Source organism: Amblyomma mixtum, chromosome 8 (assembly GCF_055824585.1).
Source record: "Amblyomma mixtum isolate Tamu chromosome 8, ASM5582458v1, whole genome shotgun sequence".
Classification (NCBI taxonomy): Eukaryota; Metazoa; Arthropoda; class Arachnida; order Ixodida; family Ixodidae; genus Amblyomma; species Amblyomma mixtum.
The window spans coordinates 108866102-108890188 of record NC_143019.1 but is presented as its reverse complement, the minus strand read 5'-3'; the positions used below and the strand labels follow the sequence as shown (position 1 = coordinate 108890188).

The window sequence follows — 24087 nt, the reverse complement described above, 5'->3', positions numbered from 1 at the left end:
AAGGCAGTGTAAAAAAAATCTCGCTAATCTGAACTCAAATTTTGCGACCACCGCGTTAACGGAACAGAAAAACTCGAAACCACAACTAGTAGGACAAGTGCAGTGCCATCGCGGTACGCATCACTATGAATAAAGCGAATATAAAGTCCTTTTTCACTAGCCAATAAGTGGCAATTCCCACTGTAATTTACTGGTGAAGCAGTAAGCAAACTTTTGAATTTTTTTTAAATTCCAGTACCAGTACTACAAAAAAAATTCACTGCTTACTTTTGTTCAATAAAGTTTGTGCTCATAGTGTACCATTCTCCTTATTACCTAGATTTCGCAAATTGAGATCCGCTTCTGCTGAGATTGCCAACTGCGCACGTCGGGACCACGCGGAAGCGGATTGCGCAATGCTGAACCTATTCTCTCTATAAACGAAACTCCTGATAAACAGAACATATTTTCCCGGTCCCTTGAGGTTCCATTTAACGAGAGTCCACTGTACACTATTCATAAGGCATACTTTATCCAATGCCTAATCCAATCCAATTTAATGTTTTTTTATTTCAAACATGCGTTCCCTAGTTTATTTGGCTGAAGTACAATTTCTATGTTTTTCATGTATGCCACAGCTGTAAAGTCTGCACACATAGTTTGCCTCCAAGTTGGTAATTGTTCTTTTTTTTTGTTATTCTGCACAGCATAGTCCAGAGCACAGATACAAAAAACCCATATGGCCACTCAAGCCCCGTACATATGAGAAAGGGTAGATAGAAACAGCCACAAGGTTAGGCATGTAGTCAGAAGATGGTACAAAAGCTCCGAAAGACATTCAAAAGAACTAGCAATGGAGAAAAAAAAAGCATCGTTTTCAGCAGCGTGTAGCAGCGCGAGGACAGAGTGCAGAAACACGTGAATACAAACAAGCGCTGAAAAAAAAAAATGCTTCAATGAAATAATAGAACACTAATACACATGACAGTGAGTAGGTATGCCCATCACTGCCAGCTCAAGCATCCTGCAGTCATCTCCTGCACCCACGCAGGCATTGTGCTTTGACTAGGTCAAAATGACTTCAAAGAAGGTTTGTTTTGGTTTATGGGGTTTAACGTCCCAAAGCGACTAAGGCTATGAGAGACGCTGTAGTGGAGGGCTGCGGAAATTTCGGCCACCTGGGGTTCTTTAACGTGCACTGACATCGCACAGTACACGGGCCTCTGGAATTTCTCCTCCAAAGGAATTCAACCGCCGCGGCCGGGATCGAACCCGCGTCTTTCGGGTCAGCAGCCGAGCACCATAACCACTCAGCCACCGCGGCGGCTTCAAAGAAAGAATGCTCAGTAAAGGCGGATTCACAGTGGGAAGTCGCAAACGTCGCACGACTCATTTTGGGCAATTGGTTACGGTTTCCGAAGCACTAGGAAGGTGGCGAGGGAACATAGCAAATTGATTTAAACCTATCGTGTGATCTCCGCGACTCACCAGTGTGAACCCGCCTCAAGACTTAAAATTTCGTGGGAACTGATCTGTGATAACGTGCACAATGTACCACTCAGAAACAGAGTTCACTGCACTACTGATACATGTAAAAATTGATTAAGTTAACTAATTTCGCAGGACTACAGGCATAACTGCCTTAAACACAAGCCATAAAACGCAGAGAAGTTATAAGCACAAATAATTGATTAATGCACCTTTAATATCACACATGTAGTTACGAAAAGAAACATTAGATTTTGCAATCACTTGCTATGTTTCCCGTTCAAACTAGAACATACGTGCTTACCTGCCCATCAACAATATCAAAGCTGTTCTCTACAGCAGCTGTCATTGACCTGGCATGTGTTTGCGATGGCAGGGCAGCAGCTCCACACTGACATGTCCGTGCTGTTGGTTCATCGGACTCGTCTGTGAAGATTAAAAGATTGGAACAATAGCATACTCCAATGCTCTCACATAAGACGCAGCTTGCAAAACTACAGGAGTAAACAAAATTAACAAATGATTCAAAGGGGCTGAGAATCCAAATTCTGAGCTTATAAAAGCCCGTTATTGGCTTTCTCTGTACAAAAGATTATCCACAGCCAAGTATTGGATGTAATAAATGTTCGAAATATTTCTTAAGTGAGCTCTAAAGAGTCCTTAAACGCTCTTTCTCACGATCGTGACCAGTTGCTAGTAAAATAGTTAATGACGTACAAACTTCCCAATGGGCACCAACACTCCATGGGACGTCCTGCAGATATTTGGAACGTCCCGCGGACGTCCAGTGTAGTTTCAGTGCCCACTGGGTTTAGAACGACATCAGTGAATATACTAGTGACATTGTAGTGCAAGAATGTGACATGCTGCAAACGGTGATATGCCACGCTGAGCTGATTGGCAGAGGCCATTGCTTGTGCCCCCGCATCAACGGCTGAGCAAGACCTTCACGATGATGAAACAATATTTTGAACAGCTGCACCACCTGTCTTTACTAATACGTATTACAAATAAGCGAGATAAGTGACATCTGTTATATTGACACAGCACATGTTCGCAGTGGATTCTTTAATTTTGGTCGAAGTCGGTCCCATTCCCCAGCAAGTAAACCTAGTGAGTCCACAGGGTTGGTGTTTGTGATGTCAGTGATTACAGAGTACGAATTCACAAGTTTTAGTAGTGAATGCAAATGACAGAGCTTAGTCTGCCAACCATGACCTGAAATTGACAATTGCTTACGACTCAGGATGCCCATATAATAAGTGGGAAGCATCAATGCTTAGCAGTGCCAGGAACAATCGACTGTTGCCAGGCACCTGGCGACAGTCGTCGGCATTGCTTGTGGACAATAAATTAGGCCCTTTCATTTACTGGAAATGTGTGCCGAAAATGCTTCTGTACAAAGCAATTTAAACTAAAGTAGTGGTTCCATCAGAGAAAAGAGATACAGTGAGCGAGAAATTCCAATCCAACGCAGTGTCAACAACTCGGCTATCAGGAGTTTCCCAAGCTGCAACGCTTCCTTTCATCAGCGCTTCTTGCACAGTTATCACACTATGCAGACAAATAAACATACTTCCAGTGCAAAACAGAAAAGATTATTTACATAAGCAGAATGCAGCTTATGTTTCGTGCTGAACAAACGTGCATTTGCTGCCCGTAAACAGGCAGCTAGAGCCGGCCAAATCTTTAGCTGGCGTGCGCGACGGCCGCTTTTTCTGTGCTCTTCTGATGTGTGACGAAGCAAACTTGGGGAAAGCTCAATATTAAGCATGGACTTAGGAAGCCTGTGCTTAGATTAGATATTTTCGCAAGCTTCCTTCGTCATAAGCTGCAGGAGCATGGAAAACGCGGCCGTCACGCAGGCCAGCTAAAGATTTAACCGGCTGTACCTAAACAAAAGTAATGCTGAGGCGCAGTCATTGTCATTGGCACATTTTTAGGGGAATTTCGCATTTACACAGGAGATGCTGAATTGTGCAGTATTGACTTGAAGCGTTCATACATGCAGTGACATGCAGTGACAGCTAAACATGCAATGACAGCTAAACAAGCAGCAGAAAAAAGCGAGCAGCAGATATCAAAATCAACAGTCACAGGACTCGAAGCAGTCTCACGACGTGGCTGTGGGCGGGACGAAGTGAAGACAGCAACAGCTATTGCGACGTGGCTGTGGGCGGGACGAAGTTAAGACGGCAACAGCTATTGCTATCGTGTCATTGTAACGTTGCAAGGGGATCAGCCGCCTACCACCCAACAACTCCACTCTTGGCTATGGGCCATCAACACAGCCGTCCGCCGAACAAATGTCGACGGAGAGAAACAAAGCCGAAGACAAGGCAGAAACGACGTTGGTAGTTGCAGTCCACTGACATCAGCCAAAGTGAGCCACTTTGTTTCAGAACTCGGTGCCATCCTTTGCTCGTTACACTTTTTCAGCATATCACCCTGCCAGTCAAGTTCATCGCCATTTCGAAAGAGCACACGATACAACAGCCTGCCCGTCTTTCATAAGTGTGCCTTTAGTTTGTCCCTGTTTTTCATGCCATTTCAAAAAATCCAGCAACAATATAACCAACTAGCCAAAAAAAGAACTTGCAATGTCAACTTGCATTCTAAGTGTATGATTTGCAGCGTTCTTGACGGACAAGTGCTTTCAGCATAGCTTAATTGCAACTTAGCCAAATGCTGTGTTTAATTGATCTCTACCCCTATTTATTTGCACTGGTAAAACTAGGAGGCAATGGTAGTAACTGCCATTCACCCACATACCTGGCACACTTGCAGTGTCCATTGCAGTGTCCGAGGCGACTTTTTCGGATGGAAGGCTTGTGCCTGTAAACAAGGAACAAGGTTAGATTACAGTTTGAAGTAAAGTGAAATGATACGAGGGCAGCACCGTACTGATTTGCACTTCACTTTTTTCGACACACAGGAAGGTATCACACATATGTTGGAAGGTATGCTTTTTGTCTTCACATAATTGTCCTGAAGCGCAATATATTTTTGCTACAGGTGCAGGAGCTTGGCAAGGCCTTACTGGAGCCACTTCTTTGGAGGGCTGCACACTCATGCCTGGGCAGCGGTTTCAAGGATGGGACGGCCAAAATAGGTTTCGGAGCAGAAAACGTGCATTCTGGAGCGGCTGTGGAGCAGAAATATGATTTTGGAGCAGTAATATCAGCATTGTGGAGCAACTTAGGAGCACGAATAGAGTAATACCCCTGTCCCAAGGGCACTTTTGATCCTCACTGAACTCGATCTGCATCGAGATTTTCAAGCACGCTCGAAACATCCGGTGCTACGCGGGCATTTTCAATGCTCCTTGAGAAGTTTCCCTCGTGTGCGTTAGGTGGTGCCAAATGTTCCTGCAAGAGCCAGAACATGGTGATGTCCGGCATTACTGTGCAGTCGGGGGCAGCGGCAGCCAAATCCGAAGCCAGACGTGTGGCGCACCTCTGCTGCTGTGCGATGGCACCCGAGGGTCAGCAACGCCTCCGCGATTTCTGCGTAGACTGCGGCGTTTCTCTTCTGGCGCCACAAATTATCTAGGTGATCTAGCCAGCAGTCGATGAGATCGGCTGTCTCGCGCTCGCTCCACAGTTTGCGCGTCGACGAGCAGGAGGACGCCATCTATGTTGTTTACACTGACGGCGAAGCTTGAAATATGTTTGCATATAAGCCAGCATAGTGCCTGAAAATGTTCTGCCTTGCATTTTAATCAATTACAACAACAATTGTGGTTTTGTTTTGTTAACTAGTGTTTACTTTTATAGCTTCGTGAGAGTGAGAGTGCTTTCGACTGTGCTTGGAACCTCAAGCACTCTTGAGGAATCGGCATCGAGTCAAACAGGATCGAGCTCGATTGCGCTCGAAAGTGGCCGTGTGACAACTGTCGATCTGCATTGAGTTCGATGAGCATTGACTCAATGAGGATCAAAAGTGCCCATGTGATAGCGGTATAAGTATATCTTGAATCTTTGGCCGATGGCACTCGTGGAGTTTTCTGCGCACTTGTGCAGTGCCACACATTCGGTTGAGCATGGTGCAATCCCATCATGCAGCGCGTGTGAGCAGATGCCGCGGGCAGACAACGCTGCTAACGCAGGGTACTTCACTCTACAGTGGCTGATAGAAAGCTTTGACAAAGACCAAAGAGACAAAGCATTTCAAATGAACATATTTTAAAGAAATTTTAAATAAGACAGGAGTTTTAATGCATTTATTTGCATTGAAAGCACATAGGCACTGACCGCTGAGCCGCGTGTCTTGCCCTTAAGAGAAAATTAAAGGTTTGCACCAATATTTTTCATCCTGCCAGTCCTATCTTAGCTCATGCAGTGGATGGCGTGCTGTGGACGGTATGGTGTGGCATGTGTGTGCTTTATAACATCATACTTTTCGCAATGTATACACACATTAAAGGATATCAATAAAGTGACTTGGTGAGTTGAGACTGAATTAAGAATCGTTCACAGATATTTTCGTCACCTACTCTAGCTGAAGTACTACAATTTCTGCATCGAAACTGCCAACATAATGCTGCGATGTGGTGTTTGACAAGCCTGCACCGCCATAATCGCAGCAAATTCGCGATCACGCACGTGGGTCCTGCAATGCCCAGAATTTCTACGAATGTGTACTTCAAGCATAGTGCCGTGCGTTGCTACTGAGGAGCTTGCTAACTGCACAGATTGCCAACTGCAGTCGTTGGCGCCGGCCGTTCAAAAGGATGGCCTCCGAGATTCGCAAGAGTCTTGGAGGCCACAGTCAACAGAGGGCAGAAAGAATGATGGCACAATGCGAGTGTTCCACTCGTTCGGCTGAGGTACAAACGGACGTGCAACTTGCATTTTATTTCACGTCACTTCCTGCGCCCTGGCATGGAGGCAGCCAAAGACACCACGAGTCAAAATAAACTCGCATGCCTCTAAGCACCGGTGTGGTTCAAAATTTTTCGTGCTTCCCAATAAAATAATTAAGCACTGCTCAGTGCTTCATTTGGTTCTGGACGACATGCACCGCCTGTGTTTCAGATGTCAAGCTAGGTGAGCACAGGGTCTGCTTCCAAGAGACAAAACCCCAAAGCGAAAGAGCAGGCATGCAGAAAGAAGCAAGTGCTTAAGAATGCAGGTTAATGACATCCTAGTCGAAATCAAGAGGACGAAGTGGGCTTGGGCACGGTACATAATGCGAAGACAAGATAACCGCTGGTCCTTAAGGCCAACGGAGTGGATTCCAAGAGAAGGCAAACGTAGCAGGGGGCGGCAGAGAGTTAGGTGGGTGGATGAGATTAAGAAGTTTGCGGGAACACGCTGGCCGCAACTGGCAAAGGACAGGGTTAATTGGAGAGACAGGGGAAAGGCCTTTGCCCTGCAGTGGGCGTAGTCAGGCTGCTGATGATGATGATGACGACCGAAACATGACTAAGGTCTGTTATTCCAGGCCAAGAACCTCTGGATGTGTATCAAATTTTTTGTTGTGAATGGAATATTTTTAAATAATTCCAAATATATGTAAGAATAAAAATACAGCCACGAAAAGAAACAGATGTACTCTGCAAAATTTCATTCACTCATTATTGCCATAATGCCTGAAAGCCAAGCTGTATAATCAAAAAAGGGGGGGGGGGGGGGGAGTGGTAGAAATAAACTTCAAACTTCAGTGATAACTTTCGAACAACAGAGGATAATGTTACTGTGTTCATTGAAAAAGTGAGTGTAATGACACTTTCGATTAATGAACACATGAGAGGTGTACAACTACTGAAATTTTCATATATGAATCGAATACGTATATGAACATAAAGCAGCAACAAATATCGAATCGAATATCTGTTCAGTATTAAAAAATATTTTAAATAATTTTTAAAAATAGTGTATGGTCTTTGCAAATGAAATAAACAAAAAACAGACTGACTCAGCACAGTATAAAAAAAAACCTTAATGTGCACAGAATTTTATACTACTTGATTAAGTAGCATAATAGTATCCAAATTGTAATGTGGTCATGCAAAATGAAATCCCTAAAATGACATGACTGGCACCTAAAAATAAAATAGCTAGTAAAACCTCATTAATTCAGAGTTCAGAGACGAGTTATGAAGGCGACAGGACGAGTGCTATGGGTGCGAGCGAGAGGTTTGTAACACATAATGGAAGAACCAAGCAAAAAAACGCACGCTTTCGCAATGCAATTGTTTGAAGCAGATGGTCGGCCATCTTGTTCTCATCAGGTATCATGTAGGAAAACCCACCTGCGGAATTCCACATGAGGTGTACGCGATAAGTGACAAAGAAGCAAATGAACAAGACCTTTGTATTGTTTTGCTGGCACTTTAAACTCAATCACCGAATAATTTGCCCAGATGTTGTGGTTTTGCCAAGGTCGAATCTATGAAAGTCAGCGCGGTACACGAACACTGGCAAATATTATGAAATTTTCTATTATTCTGAAATTCCAGCATATCAATTTCTTGACTACGAATATGAACCTAATATCATACATATTTGATTCGTATTTGAAATTTCAAATATTTGCACACCCCTACCTGACAAAGCTTACGGAATGCCGTGCTGTTGTTATGTATTGAATCTTGAAGCATTGTAAAGTAGCAAGATATTTGCTCAGTGGCAGAATGATGCCAAAGCTGCCAAAACTGCTGTCAGAGTGGCATGGCAAAACACAAGACGCCTTGGGAAACGAACAGCAGCAACTCGAGGTCACGATACGCGCAGGATCATTCCTTCCACGTCCTCTCGCGACGCCTGAAGGCGAAGCACTGGCTGTGGAATGTCACCTCAAATGCGCATTGTTATCAACTGCACGTAAACCGCCTAGCCCTCATGTATCGGCCTCACTACACTGATAGCCGCGCTATGTGACTCAATGCTGTCGCAAACTGAAGGCGCAAAAATTAAACTACACAGTGAGATTCAACATTGTTTTAGAGCATAGCTTTAAGGAGCCCATTACCAGGCTGAGCGGCGTGCCTCGCCGTCGGCGTAATCGAGCGTGGAAGTGAAGGGTACGACGCTGGCGTGAAGCAACACGCAAAGGCAGACTGCGCAGCGGCGACGCACAGCACCAGAGTAGTGCACACCATCATGTGCTCACCGATGACGTCATTGATAAGGTATGCGAGGAGTGCCAGTTGTGGCCGCTGTGCTCACTGGAGGCGAATCACTGTGCACGCTGCCTAAGCCAAAACCCAGAGCCACTTCCATTCCGCACTGTGTGTTTTATACACGATCATTTAGGGTTCAAATAACGCAGCAGCTGAGCTCAAAAATGGCATTACCAAGAAGCGCGATCGTCGGCTAGTTTTTTGGTTTGTCATTTGTTTCTTTTTCATTGTTTCCCACTGTTTCAAGCCTGTTGTACGTATGTGGTGCAGGCAGGGGCTTATTATATTTATTTCCTTTTCAGTTGCACCAACCTATTCTTTGTTTAAAATACAGGTGCGGGCCGGGCACTATTATTTTTCTTTCCTTTTACACGCCCACCCTAATTTTGTTTAAAATACAGAATTCCTGGACTCTGATACGCAAAAATTTTGTAGGCTGAAAGCAGTCGCCGGGAGCGCGCACACGCGTGCCGCAGCTTTGCCCGTTTTGCTGATTTCCCAAGATATGTTACTGTGTGCACTGCGTCTGTCATGGTACAGTGATCGAAAATTACTCAGTGGCTGCATCTTTGCCCAAAGCTATGACGTTCCGTATGGTGCTACAGCTCGTTTCCCAACCAACAAGGGCGCAGCTAGCGGCCGCACCGCGGCTTTTGACTCCATTGGCACGCAGCTTTCATGCAAGCCATAACATTACCGTACGTGCAGCCTGTCGATTTCAGGAGGGATAGCAAGTTAGCGGGTATGAAAAGTGTGAGGTGCTGCAACTAGTGAACACCGTCTGGAAACCGCGATGACTGGCCACGAGACTGGATAGACGAAAATCTTGTGACTGTCGAATGTTCAGAAGGGTTGAATGCTTTGAATAATTGAAGTGTGGTGCGCAATGAATCAAACAGCAAGTGTTATTAGCAAACTATTCAGAATTTTGAATATCCACATACTCCTACAAAAACCAGAAAGCTTTAACATACTAAGCAGAAATGTTGTCATGACCACTTGGCCCTTGGCACAGCTTGAAGCAGTTTAGGAGAATGTAATGATTTGGTGCAGCATAGCATAGCTGTTCCAGCCCTGTGGTTTACAGTTCATGAATGTTCCCAAAACACTCACCACGCAGAGGCTCCAAAATGAGGCTATGTCAGAATGGTACCCTGGATATGGTAGCACATGAAAGCCCATCTTGCAAGTGCAGGCCGCCGCGGTGGCTCAGTGGTTATGGTGCTCGGCTGCTGACCCTAAAGACGTGGGTTCGATCCCGGCCGCGGCGGCCGAATTTTGATGAAGGCGAAATTCTAGAGACCCGTGCGCTGTGCGATGTCAGTGCACGTTAAAGAACCCCAAATGGTCGAAATTTCCGGAGCCCTCCACTACGGCGTCTCTCATAGCTTTAGTCGCTTTGGGACGTTAAACCCCATAAACCTCAAAACCATCTTGCAAGTGCCTCGGTTGTTTCACGATTGGCATGGAGATGGGCGCTGTTGTGCTCCAAGAGCTCGCCTTTCACCCACTTCCCTGGGCATTCTCACTTTCATAGAGCCTGTGAAAGGTCACCTCATAAGTCAGGCTGTTGATGGAGATCCCTGGTTCAAGTCCATCAGTGTGGATGATGCCTTCCATGTCCCAAAACACTGTGGCCATATGCTTGCTGCCAAAGGCACTGTAAGGAATTTCTTCGACAGTGGACTTCCAGCATGTTTCCACAGCTTCATCATCTCGGATTCTTCGTAACAAAGCCATGACTTGTTGGCAGTTTTGGGACATCAAATGCTCTGGATCTCGGTGATGCCATCAATGGAAAAAAAAAGGTGTGGACATTAGTCCACACCTTTTCATCACAGTCAGCATTTTGAGCACCGTCCTGGGAGACACCTTTCCAATTTCAGATGCTCATGCAAGAGGCAGTGCAGCGTCCCATGGGAAAGTCGCATAGAGATCTCCATTGGAAAATGTGATGTGTCTGTTCTCCACAATGATGGCTTTCACCAGTGCAATGTTGGCAGGAATCCACGGTTGATCTCCTTCATTGCTGACGTGCAACCTGCTTTCAAGCCATTCGCCCAATAGAAAACGGTTCTTCGGCATGCTGCCTGCTCGCCACACACACTGTCACAAGTCGGCAGCTAATCTCCACAGCACTCTCTCCTACCTTCCATAAGAACCCGTGCCGTTTGCATGGTAAACAACACACACAGGAAGCAAGTGCAGAAGCAGCCACAAAATGGATGCCTCAGGATTGTGCTGCCATCTAGTGGAGGAATATGGAGGAATACTGTCTCCACAACTAATGACAGGCACAACAACCGATGGGGTGGACCATGCAGTGTGCGAGATACCAAAGTGCAAATCAATACGGTACAACCATCAATATGGTACAAGAGCTTATAATTGGTACTACCTGCATCCAAAGAGGCTGGAATGACATACTCAGTAATAATGGTGCCAGCCTACTGCAAGTTCCTCTTGGTAGTGACAGCTTTTTCATCTGCCAGTGGAAGCAAAAGAAAATATATATGTATACATATACCACAAACAAGAACACCAGCATATGAGAGGGAGAAAGGGGTGACATTATTTTGTGAAGGGACAGGACAGATAAAAACTGCGCACTACAGTCCTCCTACACAAACTACCTGTAAACATTCCTTGCTAAAGCAAGCGCACTTCTCCCCATAAAAGACAATAAAATAATCTTGGGAAACAACTGATCTTTCAAAGCAGCAACTGTGCTTTTCATGCAAATGCATTTCAAAGGAGGTCACTGAAAGCCCTTAGCTGAAGTAGCTTCAAACAAAGTTTCAGTCATTTGCCTGCAGGAATGCACAATGACACATACACACTGCCCCAATAGCAAAATAAGCACATGGGCAATCTCAATGCCAAGCAAGTCAATGGCCATTGAAATTTTTCAGGTCCATGCAGATGCGTCGCTGCCATACAGTGAATTTCAAGATCAATGAGTAGTGAGCATGCAATCTGACAAAGGTGGCTCGGTGTAGCAACATGCAGTAAAAACACAAAGTGAAGCAGTAAATCCCAAGTCGCATACTGAAGCAAGTCCCGTTTTTAATTGAGAGTGGCTCGATAGCCCATGGAAAGCTATTTGAAGTATCTCGCAGTTTGACACAATTCAGAGACTGCGATAGTGGAGTGACGACAGTTGATGGTGCACACTTAGTTTCAGAAGCATTCATTTTTCAGTGGCGAGGCTTCCACAGACCAGTCGCAGTCTAGGTCATCTCTATCATGTTCATAGCTACTATTGTTCTGCTGCTTGTAATGCACTTCTCAATTGTGGTCACTGCAAAATGCACTAAGAGGCAAAAAAAAAGTAGAATGCATGGACATGGTGCACAATAAAGAAGCTATTGGCTTGTTTACATCTCACAGCATGCGGAACAGTCATTGTGGCTACTGGATAAAAACTAGTTGGTGAACAGATTAGCTCCAAACTTTATAATGAAAGCAAGATGATTTCCATCGTTTATTTTGAGTTTATCTTGTCTTTTTTCTGCATATGGTGAGTTTCGAGGCCGTTCTCGAGGATCCTTGAGACTCCAATGGCCTTTCATGGACCTCCATTGAGTCAACGACCATCAAGTTCAATTGTCATTGAAAACAGCAGTCTGGTTCCAGCCGATCCCCATTGACTTCACTGGGTTTTGACTCAATGAACATTCAAACTGACCCTGTGACAGTGGTACAAAAGAGAAAAAGACAGACCACACCATAGAGGTGCAAGACAGAGAGAAACGAATACGGCCGCTGTCTATGCAGCTTGATACCGCGTGATCATGCAGCTTGATGCGTGCCACCAGGTCACTTGCACCAGACTACTCTGGTACCAGTGACCAGAGTAATCACCTGGAAGGCACAAAAATCACCACTTGCTGACACTCAAGTGGCTGATATGTGCTCACAGGGCTACACAGGCCAGAAGGCACTTTGGGCCTCAGCAGCAATAGCTCGCAAGTTCTCAATAAGCCCCATGTAACCACTACACCAATAAATACGGTCGCTTAAAAGTCTGTATAAAAGAAGACCTACCTGCGATTGCAACAACACAGGTTGGACAGAAGCCTTCAAAGTGGCCGTCTTCACTGTGCCAAAATGCCTGGAGCTTCTTCGTGGGATCGTAGCCCTCCTCACGGGTCGGTGAAAAACTCTTGATGAGTCGCTCAGACGAAATATTTGCTATGAACATATCAAGTTGGTGATAGTTTATGGGGTCTAACGTCCCAAAGCGACTCAGGCTACGAAGGACGCCATTGTGGAGGGTTCAGGATAATTTCGACCACCCGGGATTCTTTAAATACCGTGCACTGACATCACACAGTACATCACACAATTTTGCATCCATCAAAATGTGACCGCCATGGCCAGGATTGAACCTGCATCTTTCGGGTCAGCAGCTGAGCACCATAACAACTGAGCCACCATGGTGGCTTATTAACTTATCAGGGAACCTGACATACGCGAACATCGTAATACCAGTGCCTGTAATACTGACGATGTCAGTGGTGGATTTGCGTGGTGGGCATATATGGTCGACTGCGGTCCGGCAACCATGTCGTTCTGCCCAGCTGTGTGGCTGCAAAGATTAGAAAAACTTTTCCGTCCCTGCAGTACACAGGCTTTAAGTTGTTCCAGGTAGATAGAGTAATGAACGCAGCACATAAAAGTCTTTGTTCATTTATGTATTTTGCAACATGCAGTGACTTGCCCGGCCAAGGCGAGCAAAGATGAACCAGACCACCATTAGCACAGCATTGATTCCACGGTCCTCGAAGAGAAATATATATTTAACACAAATTTTGCTTATTGTACATTCTTTCTCTTTACACTGCACTTAATTCTCTAGAGCTCCTTTTTTTTGACATCCAGCTGTTTTTATTGATTTACCTTGTGTTCACGGCACCAGTTCCAAATACCTATGCACAGTCGGGAATACCTTTTCCCGGGAGAGAAAAATGCCAAATGACAATGAAAAAGAGAAGGCAGGTCTTTTTTTTTTTTCATCAAGACAATAACTATGTTGCACGCACAGCACAGCGCACATGTGCTGTTGGCACACGTGTGCCTGCTGAAAAAAGTAGACTCTATAATGCAAGCTCTTTTTCCACTTAACCTCCATTCGAATATGCCTCCTTCCTTCACGATGTCCGAACTTTGCCCAAGCTATAATTGAATACTGCCAGGCAAACAACGATCACTAGCATCGCAGCGCAATCATCTCAGCTGAGGTTGAGCGAGGAGTTTTCTAGTCTAAGTAGCACAGCAAATAAAACATGTTTAAAACTTTTTCTGGGGTGTTTCATCCAATTCAAGATGTGTGTTATGTTATTTAATATATGCTTTTTTCATATGTAACCAATATTAATAGAGCAAAGTGCTGCACGCGTTGCCAGTACCAGCACTTTGCAAGAGCAGCATCAATCAAATGCTCCGAACCTGTCCAGACTCCCGTCTAAAACATGCGTCACTTCCAGCGGGCGGTAATGGCGCCCGTTTTTCCAGTTTCGGTACTGAAAACTCTGGTTTTTGTGTGCTGTTGGTACCGTAGCAGCTTGAAACTGGAATGTGATGTTTTGTGGGCAACATAATCCGGGGGTGTACTGTAAAATACAACCTTTTTATGGTTTGCAAACTTCAGTCAAGTAGGCCTTTAACTAGCGCTTGTATTTGCAATCAATCCGGGTCATCACACAGCAATGTGCAATGAGCGACACGTGTCGCTTAACAGGATATGATGCACTAACCAGCAAACGAAATGAGACATGTGCACAGAGTTCTGTAGTGTATTGCTTTTTTTTTCGTCCTGTCTGTGCTGCCACTATTAGCGTGAATAGTTGTAATCAGTGCATGTTGCAGGAACAGAGAAAGAGATCCACTTCTCTCAAATGACCTCACAATAAGAAAGGCACATAAGGAAAACGCTAAGGTCGCCATCTGGAAGAAGCAAATAGAAGGCCGATCTTTGCGCAATCAAATCAAAAAGCCTTATACGCTAGAATGTATTCATAAGGATAAATTTGTAGACTTCTGCAAAACACACTAATGTTAAAAATTTTTATTCTGCACCATCAGCATTGCGTTATATGTACACCTCAAGGCCACTTCAATGCTGGAGAGCTCAGAAGTGTGTCCATGGTGCTTACGCTGTTTCATCTGTGTTCCCCGCACAGCATTCCACGCAGTTTTTTTTAGCACGGAGCGGGACCAGGGTTGCTTGAAATAATTAGCAATATCTCGTGCTACTGATGTCACAGTGGAACAAATTGTTTTATTCAGCTGCCAGAACATTTAGACGTCAACAAAATCTAGTTAACTTCTGCGCTTGAATACAGGCAGCACAGTCTCTTCAACGATCCGTTCAACTAGATTTTTTTTTTCCATGTAATATTTGTAAACTGTGGACAACTTTGTAATCTGATGTAGAAACTACTAACTAAAACTAATTAGCTTATCATATGGTGCCAATTCTGTTGTTATTTGCTGATAGGAGAAATTTATTTTCAGCCGATGGTGTTTTCCGCATGGTTGTTGTCCTAGCAACCACACGGAGGAGACGAGCAGCCGCTATGCCATGAGACCTTAGGACAGTTGTTTTTTGTGCACTTACTTCTGCACACGGAATCGAGATGAGGCACAAGATCTGAAGAAAAACCAAGCTTTTTGTTAAGGGCAAAGACAGCACTGTTTGGTCTCAAACAATTAGTTGCAGTACTTCCCAGTATTCCAGCAACAAACTTTGGGACAGCAATAGGAAATAAGCCACTTGACTCTGACCTTTGAAAAAATTCTAAGGACGGCTACGAGACTCCGTAATGCGAAATTTGAGCGCTGCTCTGTCTGCTTCGGTGTTGTGAACAGCACGGTCCTCTTGGCTGCGGCAACGAGCTGTGGCTTTTGCACCGCGGACGCCTGGGTCTTCTCTGCAGCGGCGCATGCCTGTGGATTCTGGCATCAACGGTGCTGGGCCTCTGCTTGGGCAGCTCGTTTAGCAGCAGTGGCAGACGAAGCAACTCCCCTGGTTGTGCTGCTGATTCTTTAGAAAGAACTGGCTGAGACTGTTTTGTATTGTATTATATAAGCGGACAGTTTTTACTAGGAAGACAGCACTGTGAGTGGGGTGGCCGACATGGACAATCCATTGCATACAGCACATTTCACAGCACCACCTCCCAACGCAGCAGACCATGGCACGACTGCAAGGAGGCAGCGCATGCCACTGCAGACAGATCTCCTTTCCCCTAGCAGCCCTCAATCAACCCATGCAGTGACGATGGACGACGGCACGCATGGCGCGCACCACTTTGGCGCCATCTATGAGCGAGCGGTGGTACTCTCATTAGCTCGGTTACAGTGGTGACGGTGATGCAGCTCAACCCACGAACAGGCACTTAAGAGCTGCGCCCTAAAACCACAGCAGGGCGTTTTGAACACCCTGCTTCCCTTCTCCCTGGAAAATCATTTCTGACTGTCATGTTTTTTATCTCTCAGAACTGTGCAGATTTTACTAATTATTAATTGTATCATGAAAGCAGCAATAATATTAGCACAATAGAGTCAAGCTGGGGTGTAGATGCAGCATTCAAGGTGATCCTTTCAGAACGCCTCGCAGGCAGAGCGTGTGGCTGCAGTAAGGTTTTTCTGTTTTTGAAAATGCAGAGTAATCGCATAAATTACGCACATTCCTGAAGTGCAATGTCTTTGACAGTGCCTGGATCCGCTCCAAGAAAACAGCACAAGCAGTACTTGGAGTGCGGCACGTCCTTCGACATGCCGGCCTCAACTTTGTATAGCAGCCAGAAGGACCAAGATGCCACCACGGCCCAGAGTCCTTCGAGAGCCAAAATTCTTTTTGTTCGGTCAACAAGTGCTTAAAATGTGTTTGCAATGGTCATGCATGCATTTAGTCCATCAAAGACAGTGCCGGAGACAACGTCAGCAACGCTGAGGTTGAGCCTTAAGACTATGATTTGGAGTTTCAGTCCTCAAGTCTGTTGGGCGCCTCTTCGATTGGAGGCATCGCACACTATGAATCCAACAACGCAATGACTGACGGGGAGCCTTCAAGCAGGCAGATTCACAATGAAAGTGTAGGGTCCGAGAATGACATTTTAAGCGATTCCAGCACAGAAATCAGTAATGACAGTAACCTAGATGATGACATTCAAAGTGACAAACCTGACACACTCGGGAGTGAAAATGACCTGCTCCCGTTTTTCACTGTTCAGTTCAGTTCGAGTCAACATTACCACACTCACAGGTCACCAAGGTTGCTACAACAGCAGCTGTCATGGCATAAGATATTTTTCAGGGGCTTGCATGGTCTGCACAGGGAGGCCTCCCAAAGTTGCGACGTATTCTTTTTGGTGAAGACATTCTGGCCACAGCACATATACTTTCTGCAAACTGTAGTTATAGGAGGCACAAGACGTGGTGCAGTACCCCTATGTTTACAACAGACTCAATGCCATGTAGGAGATGGAAGGAAACTGGGCTCAGTACCCAATCTGCATGCACACAGAACACGTTCAAATGAGACTGAGACTCATTTATTTTAGTTTTAGAGATGGAAAAACACAAACATTTTCTAATCAAAAGCACGAAAGAAGAACTTCATGAGAACTTGGACAAGTTTCAAGAGCCAGATGTCGCCAGTGCTGAGTGCTGTGCGAGAATATAGGAGGCTAGCAATCTTGGGAGGGACGACCTGATTCTCACTGTAAACACCAACGGCAGTCCAGTGTGGAAGTCGCCAAACATGTCCGTGTGGCCCCTGCAGTGGCCCCAGCCAAAAGAAAACCAATCACGGGACGTTTAAAAAATGGATGTCACCACTCCACATCACTGAGGATTCTTCAACTTCTGGATACGACACCTAGCGAAATCAGAACCTCTTCAGTTGCAGGTCGCCAGACACTTGCTTTGTCAGGATTGTCTACTCGTTCTTGATGATTATGTTGATGGTTTACACCAATAGACCAAAGGCCTCTGCCACGTTTGTGTGCTTTTTGCTCTTGTCCACTCGCTCTAAAATTTGCAGCTTTTCTTTTGGTGACATTTGCTTTCATTTCGTTGACTGTGAAGCCTTAGAAGGCATTGCATTTGTCTGCATTTATCACGTCCACAAACGCTAGCTATCACACACATAAAATATGACAAAATTTAACCGCACATGTGCATGAGTATGCAACTACCCGCGTCGCACCCGCGTCTTTAGGGTCAGCAGTTGAGTGCCATAACCACTGAGCCACCGCGGCAGCACATTGCACACGTGTTCAAAAAAATGCTAGCAACTGCGCGACTGCGCGAGAGGCCCATGAATGAAAACCGAGCGAGCATAGGTTTGTGAAGGACTACATGCCAAGGAGCACGCAGCAGGCTTGTTTTCTTGACTAGCTTGGGCTGCAAGTGGAAGGATGGTCGATTTATGTTTAAGGCTGGCCTCTATTTCTTTGTTTGGCGAGCCATGGCTGTGAGTTCAGCATCGATAAACTAAAATTCAGTTTATTCACATAGGGTGTCGATATACAATAACAAAATGGCCCCTGCCATCATCGCTGCTGCTGTTGCCATGTATGGCAAACGCGCACGGAGAACCATTTGAGGTGCAGTTTTGCTGCCGAAAAAATGTACTGTAACAAAGCACTAACCTCCTAATTATCCCCAAAATTTAGTCCCTCGAATATGATTACTCCCTTGAATATAAATGTCTGCTGCAGCCAAACCAGTAAGTAAAGTTTAATAAATGGAAGAGATAGGAAAACCAACCAAATACCACAGATTGGTATTCTGTATCCGAATATCCATTGAAACTGGATTCATTGTGACGAGGCTATACTGTACATCGATTCCCACCAACGCACAAGTTCACTGTTCACATGTAGGTCGTGTGTACACTATGTCCCTATTGTTGCTGTTTCCTGTTACCAAGCTAAGGACCAGGAGCGTGTCCATGTAGCACTCCACATGCAAGTGTTTCAACTACAAAGAAGACGTTGGCAGTGCTATATTTCGCAAAAGTCTTTTTCTGGCAATGCAGCCAGAGCTACAGAGTCAAAATGCACCCTTTCTTCTTAAGCAGCGGATAAAGTCGCTGGTTGCAGTTAATAGTTTCTTCTTAAAACACAGTATGGTGACACTCACTATTTAGCTCACTAGCTGGTTACCAAGCATCCTCAGCTTATGTGGTGTCTTCAATAAATGCAGATGGGTCTCCACAAAACTTCTTGTGCAGCCCAGCATATGTTTGAAGCTGAAGGCTACCGAAAGTCACCACATGAGCGGTGGTGTCGCATGGTAAACAGTGCCCCAAGCTTGGCACACACATTCAATCTTGCGACCTGCATCTTCTCGACGGCCAAATGAAGAACTTTGAAAATAACGTAAATAACTTGTAAACCATCTACGCCTCATTTCTTCATACTTGTGAACCGAAGGGTGACTTAAATAATGTAAACATCTTGTAGACTGCCTATGCCTCATTTCATAAAACTTGTGGGGCGAAGCATAGCTTCGTTTAAAGTTTAACAGGCTGGCTATGAAAGCCATCCAGTTCCAAGTTTTCCCAAAAAGATCTGTGCTCTAAACTAATGAACGATTTTCAAAGAGAATAGCAAAAGCAAATAATCAATATATTTCAGGACAATAAAACTATTCTGAACAGACCATTCACACAAACTAAAAGTCAGCAAGTCGTAGGTAAACCCAAAGTGATCGCAAAGGACACTTAAAGGGTCCATGAAACAGTTTTGCATTAGAGTAAGACCTCAATTTTCGAACACTGTTAATTTGCAATCTGAAATGCTTGAAGAATTCTACTGTCCTATAATTTCAAATGTAAATTTCACCGGATATAGTTATAACTGACATCCTGCACCATCCTGTTTAATTCTATGATTTTGGGTGCCATGCCGGAATGGCCCATCCCGATTTTTCCGAAAATCCGATGAAGCGATGGCCCTTCAGAACCACAACGCAATGCTGCAGAGCGATGCCGATTAGTGACTCTAATCCTGATGCTTGTTCGAAGAAGCACCCCAGTCCCAGCACTCCCAGCACAAAAAGCTGTCCAATGACTGCTGAACTGACACCTGCTAAAACGACGTGCTTCACTGCAATGCAGCACTGGATACTAATGTAAATGTCTTGCTCTCGGCGCTTTGTCAAGGCAGCAACTAGGCACTGGCACTGAAGCTCCCCAGCATCAGTGCATGTCTCTGGACGCTACCAATCTTGCTCCATGCCCGAGACAGGTTGAATGCACACCACGCCAGCCTTTGTCATTGCTTTGCATGATGTGCAGTGGTTAGGGGGCTAGGCTACCAGCATTTTTAATTACTTTAAGGCACCCCCCCCCTCTCCTTTTTTTTTGCTATACTCAGTTAATTCGAGGGCCGACTTAGTCCGAATAGTAGAGTTAACCCTTGTCATAACACAGCGGTTTACAAAGAAATAACAGATACAACAAAGGAATAACGAGTCCCCTTGGAAGCTGCAATAGAAGCCATTATGTCTCTCATCTCATTTTTAAGTAAAGTTTTCGTACAACCAGATGTGATGAACCTCCAGTAAATAAACCCTACACGCCATTTACCACTGAGTACGCCAATTTATAATGGTCTCCAACTACTCTGTACCGCTGTAATGTGGCAAACTGCCGTTTTGCCATGCTCCAACCTCCTCGTTTGCGCAGAGCCCACAGCGAATGAGCTGTGCTTCCCTGGTTCCACTCGGAGTTCAATTTCTATTTTCATAGCATGGTCACACGGTTAAAACAGTTTCGCAGTGCACTTGGTGTGCTTAATGGTACTGAGGCCCCATGGTTTCCCAGGAACAAGAAGCAAAAAATGAAAACATACAACAATGTCCACTGACCAGAAGACGGCCTTCATCCAAAGCCTTCAGTGTGTAGTACGCATTCTCCACACGACAGTCCTCTCACGTGGAGGTGTACTGTAGCCCACATGCTTGTGAGCTGTGTGGTGAAGCTAACCAGAAACAAGTACTTGCGAAAAAATCATTGCTGCAAACCCCCTTTGAAAGCAGCTAGCTTCAGCACTACGAAAGTGGAGCTAGTAGTCTGTATGGGTCTCAGCTTGTCCTCTATGACATTCTTCCAAGACCCATTTTATAGGCTGTGAAGGCCATGCGGGATGCAGAAGATATCGGTGTGTGTTGGCAAGATCGACATTTGGTTTGTATATTCGGCCATAAGATGCATGGGTGCTCGGTGCACATGTTGAAGGCTCTCGGAACGCACTTCGGTGGCACACTGAACGCCGACATTGTTCTCCTCATTATATACACAGAAGAACGCAAGCCCGCTGATATGTGACACTTGGAACCTAGGTCACATACCCCTATAACGAAGAAATCGTCGGGCCCCTATACTTTGTTAAAGTAACTAGGTTCAACTGTTCTTTTCATAGTCCCATTAACTGCATTGCTGACGTTTTACACATCTGGCAGCTTCTAGCGCAAAATCCTGCCATACTATGCCATGTGGCCCATGTGACATCTACTGCGAGGGGCTGTCATAGGTTTAGCATGAAACGTCACGCCCTCTAGCCGTGAGAAAAACCACAAAGACGTTGGTAGACGAGGCAGGCAAAGTAGCTACCCTGAAGCCCGGCCAGTGTGCAGGTGGTCAACTGAAGCGTAAACAGAACGGGGTGATGTATCTGCTGCGGGCACAATGTAGTCTCAGCCTTAACCTTTTACTTTTTTTTTTCTGCCTCCATCCAGTGCACGAGTTGAGTAGGAAAAGGCAGAGGAAAACCATTAATCACCGATATCTCTGTTGCTACGTAAGTGAGATATAAAATTTTTTGTGCGAGGATGACACATCACTCAGTACCTATCAGTCTTTCACACTTCCTGCCGTCAGCGCAAACCACTTCAGGGCTTTTGAAGGCCTCGGAGAATGCAGCTATCAGCTTTTGAGCATCAGCAAAGAAAACGCAAAAATTTTTATATTCCAAAGTCTTTGCTAGCCCTGAATACTTTCTCATTGCAGAAACTTGCGCAAGCATTCTGTCTAAACCTTTCATATATAGTGAACCCCCATTAGAGACATCAGAAGGCAAATACATTATCAGAAGAAGACAAAAAAGATATCAGCTGCTTACCTTCTGAAGGAACATCTGACTCTGCACAACCTCCATGTCTGGGTGTGTAGTCTGCGAGCGGGAAGCAAGCAGAAGCGCGAAGTGTTGCAGCCAGGTTCCAAGCAGTAAATGAAAATGATCAGTTAGAAAACCTGATTCATATTATTGAATGCAAGCACTGAATGAATCGCAATAACACACAAAGGCAGTGTTTCGTGGTGGCATTTTACCCACGCAAAGCTTCACAGTAGCAAATCGCTCATTGCTTCAATGAAAGCAATATATGGTGCTCTATCAAAGCCGAGATCTAACCGCTGCACAAGCTACCAACAAAAATACCTAATATGCCACAAAAACAGATTACAGCAAAAGCAGGCATATTAAGTCTGCGGCAAGAGTTTCTGTATCATTTGCTGCACTGGAATGTCATATCTTTGCGGCGGTGGCTACGCACAAGCCAAACTTTTTCAATCTTGAATGAATCCCACAAGCATTGCCAATAAACATAAGGTAATAAACAAAACCTACCCAATCAAATTGGAACCTCGATTATACGTCCACTGGTCATGCAACGACCCGCGTTATATGTAGAACTGGCACAGACTTGGCAAATCTGCCATAGAGATAATGCTAATGCAATAAATATCTTCATTATACAATACAAAATCACACGTGCCCCACCTCATACGACGGCCAGCCGGAACTCTCCAGAATGAAAGAGGCTGGTGTAGTACTTTATTGGTACACTTCACATCACCCCTAGGCATTCTGATTTGAAATTAAGTCGAGACATGATTGCGTAACGACGTGAACCGGCACATGACTGCCTGTAGTGACGATTTTGCCGACGGCCCCACTCTGTGCGTGCGACCCTCGACCATCAGTGTGAGGCAGCTCTCATCTGGCCTGCTTTTTCGCTTACCATGCTGGCAAAAGTGTTATGGAATCATTTGTACATTCATTTCAACATTACTGTGATGCCGATAATTCGTACTAAAATTACACCTCCTGAAGTCAGCGGGGGCAAGTTTGAAAGCACTTGCCGCTGCGGCTTCAGCGCAAAACATGTTAGGCCTAGCGACACCAAGAGAGCAGCGCGGTGTCGCCCAGTGCGCTGCACATCGCTCCGGGAAGAGCACTGTCGGCGTTGCTGCACACTAGTCCCGCATTAACGTCGCCAATTTTTCCAGAGGTGTGCGAACGTCTCACAATTTTGAATATTTAGCCGAATAGCAAAGTATTCGATATTCGATTCGATCCCAATGTCTGGAACATCTGCTTCACGTGGTTTCGGTTCGGGTTGTCTCCAAAGCCAAAGCCCCAATTTCATGGACACTTCCTAAGCATACGTGACATGTGCCTACGCACCTACGTGCATAGTGGTGCCAGTCTGGGCAGGTACACAGCAGCGGACGAGAACAGGTGTAAGCACGGCACCAGATCTGCACCTGCCAGGTGTCCGTGCCTGTGTTATTCGTAGCGCACACTCGTAAGGCATGCAACGCCCTTTGTCGAAGCCAAACATCACCTGGCAGCAAGATCTCAGTACAAATCCTCGCAGATTGAAAACAGGGGCTCTTTTATACCGCGTGGGTGAAACAAAGATACAGTTCACTTTGAGAGCCAGAGTAGCGAGCGCATTTATTACTTGATTTGTTTGGTTTACTGGGGTTTAACGTCCCAAATCGACTCAGGCTATGAGATACGCTGTAGTGAAGGGCTCCAGAAATTTCAACCACTTGGGATTCTTTAACGTGCATTGACATAGCACAGTATACAGACCTCTAGAATTTCGTCTCCATCGAAATTCGACCGCCGCGGCCAGGATCGAACCCGCGTCTTTCGGGTCAGCAGCCGAGTGCCATAACCACTGAACCACCACGGCGGCGCATTTATTACTTGAATGTGCCCATTGTGCGAGGTTTCTGATTATACAATTCCCAGATTACACGACGGTTTTGCACAATACTATGAGAGTTGTGTAATCAGGGCTGTACTCCAGGGAGAAATCATACATATTAGCATTTACCTGAGTGCAACCACATGGCTACAAGGCTTTCAAAGGCTTTACAACATTGACAGACACTTTGTAGTTGATGAAAAATTCATCCCGGTCAACGAATTACACCTGGAATCACTGCCTGTCTGGGGCAGCCACTCAACCAAGTAAGACGATGAGAACGGCTAGCAGACAGTAGGGCGTGGCCAGATTGATACCAAAATTCAAAGTGGGAACGGCACCAGTCTGATCTACTTAGAGGATATCCACAAGGTCTGGTTAATTTAAATTAGGGAGTAATTAGTCACTGGCATCCATCAGAGCATTGCCATATAGCTACAACTGTGGATGCCAAAGAGTAATTGCACCCTAATACC

General features: G+C 45.3%; 1 protein-coding gene across 2 annotated transcripts in view; it reads right to left on the bottom strand.

Annotated features, from left to right (window-relative positions):
- LOC149333851 (uncharacterized) overlaps positions 1–24087 on the bottom strand; it is a 72512-nt gene that overhangs the window by 24903 nt on the left and 23522 nt on the right. Inside the window, exons 5-7 of one of the 2 annotated variants that reach the window (XM_089558819.1) lie at positions 21733–21783; positions 4240–4302; positions 1772–1893 (exon numbers count right to left, since the gene is read on the bottom strand). In XM_089558819.1, the coding sequence (XP_089414945.1) occupies positions 1772–1893; positions 4240–4302; positions 21733–21783 (236 nt within the window). The remainder of the gene's footprint in view (positions 1–1771; positions 1894–4239; positions 4303–21732; positions 21784–24087) is intronic. The other variant, XM_089558820.1, reaches the window with a different exon arrangement.